The 6,000-nt window shown below is 40.6% G+C and overlaps 1 protein-coding gene across 1 annotated transcript in view; it reads right to left on the bottom strand.

Moving 5' to 3' along the window:
- Positions 1-307: 307 nt before the first annotated feature.
- Positions 308-6,000, bottom strand: part of CCDC6 (coiled-coil domain containing 6) — a 49,248-nt gene continuing 43,555 nt past the window's right edge. Inside the window, exons 8-9 of the mRNA XM_073685421.1 lie at positions 4,884-5,008; positions 308-1,846 (exon numbers count right to left, since the gene is read on the bottom strand). Of these exons, the coding sequence (XP_073541522.1) occupies positions 1,652-1,846; positions 4,884-5,008 (320 nt within the window). The 3' untranslated portion in view covers positions 308-1,651. The remainder of the gene's footprint in view (positions 1,847-4,883; positions 5,009-6,000) is intronic.

Below are 6,000 nucleotides of genomic sequence, written 5' to 3'. Positions count from 1 at the left end.
ATTCGCTATGTCGCTTACCCTACGTGCAGAACATTGCAGTAACTTAGGTATCCATGGTTATGAACACTAACTATGAGTGGTCGTAACCATGGATACCTAATGCTCTGCACATGGGGTGAGCAACATTGCGAATCAGAAGAACTATACAATATTTCTAATTAAAGATATTTGCTAATATTATTCCTACTACATATTGGGATAGGATCTTGGAGATGGGAATACCCCCAATTAAGCCTAAAATGGAATTTCCATCTGCTCATGTCCAGTTAAAGGGAGGCAATAATAAAGAGACACAGTGATCCGCTGCAAAGTGAAACCCAAACAATTTATTTGTGCTAAATGGAAAAAAAAAATTGTACTCAAAATAATTCTTTATACATTGTACCGGCTAACAGTATTCCGCTGAATAAGCATTCATTAGTGCCAAACTGTGCTACTTCAATAGGTAACCTGCCCTGCTACTATTAAGCAATACAAAATGACTGGCTGTGCCGCCAAGTACATTGCTAAAATTTTCAATCTCAAGGGTATTTTCAAGGTTGATTTTTATGTGAATTATTAAAAATACTTTGCGTAATTAAAAAAAAAAAAAAAAAAAACAACTGCCAAGATATATTTTTTCATAGCTTGTACAGCCAAGTGTATACATATTTTTTTTTAAAAAAAGAAAGAAAAAAAAAAAACGCTAAATACTGTGAGTCATAGAAATGGATTTGCGGACAGCTTACAGGATAAGAGTCACCTAAAACTGATACAATTAAATCTTAAGATCCATTTACAATACATTCCACATAGTTAAACAAGGATTCCCACATTTTACTACCATGTCATTAATAGATGAGGATTTGGTTTTGCGATTGTTGCATCAGTTTATGGTTTGTGCGCGATGGACGCCGCCGTGTCTGGTTTATGGATAGCTAGCTAGAAGATGTATGCGAGTTACAGGCACTGGATAACTTGAACCTACCTCCGTAAAGCCATAAACACATCCTTAATAGCACATGATTTGTACATTTAACACTGTGCTTTTATAGGCCTTTATATTTTTATTTTGCAACATAAGAAACATGCTGTTATATCAGATCACTGCTCTGCTGATAGCAAAACTGGCTTTGAGTTACTAGTTTCCACTGTGCATCTCAGCAGCTGCAGTCTAAGACTACTTGCATGTAGTGATTTATGGTATATACGGGATACTTTCTATAAATCAAACCCCAAAAAAATTAAAAATCAAACCATCATGCTTCAGAACGCTTATGCAAAATCCATGAGAAACAAAAATAATTAAAAAGAAAAAAATAAAAAGGTATCCCCATTTATTATATAAACCTAAAAGCCTTAAAGAAAAAGCATTTGAGCAGCATGATATAACATTGAGTAAGGTTGCCCTGCTCGGTAGAGAGCAGCAGTGCCCCAGCCAGGATACTAACGTACATGGAACGGGGACAGTGTGGGAACGTTAACGCTGTCAGACCCACAACACTGGCTGATGTCTGGGACAGACACTTACAACACAATTAGACAGTGAAGCCTATGTAACCTCAGTGCAAATAAAGTCAAATCCGAAAATGACAAGTAAGCCTTTGGCTCTGAGTAAACTGTTCCATGTTATGAGTCCGACTCAAGATGCAGAGACTGCGGAGGACATGCACTAGGGCTGAGAGGGAGGGTGCACTGAATTGTGGGAAGTGGCGGACTGAGATGCAGCTGACGGGACTGCGGGTTGTGCAGGAGGAGGAGGAGGAGGAGGGGGTGGAGGCTGAACCGGAGTCTGGGTGTTTGGAGATGGAGGTGGAGTGGGACGCTTAAACTTGTCAGGGCTGTTGCTCCTTCGAGGGGAGGGTCTCTGTATAAAAAAAAAAAAGAAAAACAAAAATGAAATATTAGCATATTTTATCAGACAGAAAGAAGAAACTCACCCCCATGTATAATCATGCTGAGTATTAGAGTCAAACACTAAGTATTTCAGGCGAGTGCCAAGGCCCCTTCATTTTACAGATAAATTGGTTTTGGCCCTCAACTGTGGACAGCACGGTGGCTCAGTGGTTAGCACGGCAGCCTTGCAGCGCTGGGGTCTTCGGTTCAAATCCCATCAATGACAACATCAGCAAGGAGTTTGTATGTTCTCCCCGTGTTTGTGTGTTGGTTTCCTCCCACAATCCAAAGACATACTGATAGGGAATATAGATTGTGAGCACCAATGGGGACAGTGCTGATAATGTCTGTAAAGCGCTGTGAAATTAATGGTGCTATATAAAAGTGAGGAAAATAAACTGTTGCCCTCTCTCTATGACAAAAACCTCTAACCATAAAATGTACACCTCTTCGTCAGGCGATGACCCCCACCACAGTCTGTACATAATCTTACATACACACAACTCTGATAACTGCTAAACAGTTGTCCAAAAATACTAAAGAGTTGCGGTCAAATGTGTTTAGGGGCAGAGAACACTTTCCTGGTGGGAATATAGGAATTCAACTTTTTTTTTTCTCTACGTAGACAATTTTTGGAGGAAAAAAAAAATCTCTCAACAATTTCACTACTGTGTTTTGTGCTTTTAATTTACACTGTTTGCCAAGCACTGTAGATACCGTGTTACACTTATGCGATGGGTAGGTAGGATTATGGAATAACCAAAAATATCATTTTCAAGGTTTCATTTTGCGCAATATTAGCACATTATAGCCGCACATTCCAAGAGTCATCACTTGTTTTTATATTTAACCATGAGACAACTTTTTTTTTTTTTAAAGACAAATTATATTTTGTAACATTTTGGGGTACAGGGGCTTACAAATGTATTCACCCCCTTGACTTTTTACCCATTTTGTTGCATTACAACCTCTGTTTAAATATTTTTGTAATCCTATTTGTGTGTGATGCATCTGAACTAAATAGTCCAAGTTGGTGAAGTGAGAAAAATATAGGCATAAATTTAATTTATGGGATCCAATAACTAAAAATTGGCAAGAGCGTATGTATTCACTCCTTTCGCGATGAAGCCTCTATAAAAATTTCTGGTTCAATTACCTGCACAAGTGACATGTTTAGATAAAGGAAATCCACCAGTGTGCAATCTAAGTGTCACATGGTCTGTCAGTATATACACACTTTACCTTTTCTGAAAGGCCACAGAGGCTCCAACACCATTAAGCAGGAGGCACCACTAACCAAACACCACCATGAAGACCAAGGAGATCTCCAAACAAGTCAGGGACAAAGTTGTTGAGAAGTACAAGTCAGGGTTGGATTATAAAAAATATCCCAATCTCTGATGATCCCCCAGAGCACCATCAAATCCATTGTCATCAAATGGAAAGAACATGATACCACAACAAATCTGCCAAGAGAGGGCCACCCACCAAAACTCTCAGCCTGGACAAGGAGGGCATTAATCAGAGAGGAAGCACAGAGACAAAAGGTAACCCTGAAGGAGCTGCAGAGTTCCCAAGCAGAGATTGGAGTATCTGTCCATATGACCACAATAAGCCGTACACTCCATAGAGGTGACCTTTATGGAAGAGTGGGCAGAAAAAAAAGCCTTTACTTACAATTTGTGTGTGTAAGGCTCATTTTGAGATTGCCAAAAGACTGATGCAAATGTATGGAACAGGGTGCGTGCTGTGGTTAGAGGAGACAAAAATTTAACTTTTCGGCCAAGGTAAAAGCCATGTCTGGCGCCAAACCAATACAGCTCATCACCCCAAGACCACCATCCCCACAGTGAAACATTGTGGCGGCAGCATCATGCTGTAGGGATGTTTTTTAACAACAGGAACAGGGAAAATGATCTGAGTTGAAGGTAAAGTGGATGGTGTGAAATACAGGAATATTCTTGTTTTAGTCTGTTAATGATTTGAGACTTGGATGGAGGTTCACCTTCCAAGAAGACAATGACCCAAAGCATACTGCTAAAGCAAAATTCGAGTGGTTTAAGGGCAAACGTGTAAATGTTTTGTCGTGGCCTAGCCAAAGCCCAGACCTTAATCCAATTGAGAATCTGTGGTCACACTTGAAAATTGCTGTTCACCAGAGGAAACCATCTAACTTGAATAAGCTGGAGCAGTTTTGCCTTGAGGAATGGGCAAAACTTCCAGTGAAAAGCTCAGAGACTTATCCAAAGCGACTTGCAGCTGTATTTGCCGCAAAAGGAGGCTCTAAATAGTACTGACTTTAGGGGGCAGGGGGTGAATAGCTATGCACACTGAAGTTTTCAGTTATTTTGTTTTAGTAGTTGATTGCTTCACAAGGAAAAGAAAGCCAAATGTTTACAGTTGTAGGCATGTTCTTTACATGAACTGATACAAACACCCCCCAAAAAATGTGAAATTCCAGGTTGAGAGGTAGCAAAACACAAAAAATGCCAAGGGGGTAAATACTTTCACAAGCCACTGTACATCCAAAAAGGCATTAGCCTCGATGCTATGTCAACTCTTTGACGTGCCCTTTCCTGTGGAAGCTGTAATCCTTATTGGCTACAGTATCTACAAGGCTAAATGGCCAGATCAGTTCTCCCCAAAACCAACCAGGGGGTGTTGGGTGTGTATAAATCCCAGGACCTATTACTGATGTCCTGATGGTGGAGGCACTGGTCTTGCCCAAATGAGGGCCACAGTGTTTAGCGTGAAGAGATGCTCCCTACTGACAAGGGAAAATGTTAACCAGTTATTCTATTCATACATTTCGCGGAGGAATAACAGAGGAAATGTAAGTATTAAGATGAAAGGAGAACGCAAAAGGTATTTTAAGGGTACAAATTTTTTAATGGAAGAATAAATGTATAAACGGAATCTAAGAAGACCACAAGTTACACCTTTTGTTCCTTTTTGAAATTGGTATTTAAAAAAAAAAAGAAGTATACCCCCGTTCACTTTTTACTTACTGTAATACCATGGGATGAACCCATGTGCTGCACGTGTAAACCTGGAGAATTGAAATAAGACATTCCAGCTCTAGTGAGGGAGGTTGGAGGTGTGAAGCCAACATTGTGACTGGCATAGGACAAGCCTAAAACACAGAACATAAATGTCACACACAGCACAAGGTTGTACAAGACAAACATTCACCAGGACTTATTACATGTATTCAAAGTAAGGCTGCCCCTTCATAGATAGTCTGTGATAGCCCCAACATTAATCTAATGTGAATGGGTTACTTTCTACTGTCCACTGACTGGAAATGACAGCAAAACTAGGTTCGTGCATGTGAGATTTTAGCTGGGTTAGTTCAATATTCAACTGGGGGAGATGCCGCTTTTACAGCACGTCCACACAGATCACATAAAAGCTGAATTTGCTGTCTGAAAATCTGCTGCATATAAAATGTTACAGGCGCTGTGGATGAGACTTCATTAAAGCTCATCTGTAAAAATGGAGGAAAAACCGGCAATGACCAGAAGTGTCAACTTATGCTGTGGATATTTCACCCTTTGCAGACAACGTGACGCACAAAGCTAGAATGGTCTGTAAAAAGGGTGCATGTTGTTGCTGCGGATTTGCTGGGGCATTTCCACAGCAAATTCATCGTGTGTGGGTATACCCTTCTGCTAACAGTTTGCCTCCTCTCAAAACACAAACATCTATACTTGGCTAAGTAAAGCGCACATTTGTGGACAGATTAGAGTGTTCATCTACATCAGTGTTCCCCAATGCCAGTCCTCAAGAGCCACCAACAGGCCATGTTTTCAGGATCTCCTTAGTATTGCTCAGGTGAGAGAACGTATGATAATAAATTCATCACCTGGGCAATACAAAGGACACCCTGAAAACATGATTTGTTGGTGGCTCTTGAGGATTTGAGTTGGCGGGGCGGGGGGAGGGGGTCACGTGATCTACAGTGTCTAAGAAAAATTTCTGGTTTTAACTGTTATTCGACTTTCCCCATCAGTTCCACACACAATGAATGGAGCAGAAGTCCACATGCACACCTCTGCTTTATTCAAGACAAGACTTTGCAGAGCGCCTTATTCTTGTGGTTCTGGATCCCCCCCTACTTGAAAT

The sequence above is a fragment of the Phyllobates terribilis genome, unplaced genomic scaffold, assembly GCF_046119375.1.
Source record: "Phyllobates terribilis strain yellow unplaced genomic scaffold, ASM4611937v1 Scaffold_5__5_contigs__length_657084704, whole genome shotgun sequence".
NCBI classification, from domain to species: Eukaryota; Metazoa; Chordata; class Amphibia; order Anura; family Dendrobatidae; genus Phyllobates; species Phyllobates terribilis.
Note: the sequence above shows the minus strand (reverse complement) of the source record. Positions and strands in the feature narration are given on the sequence as shown.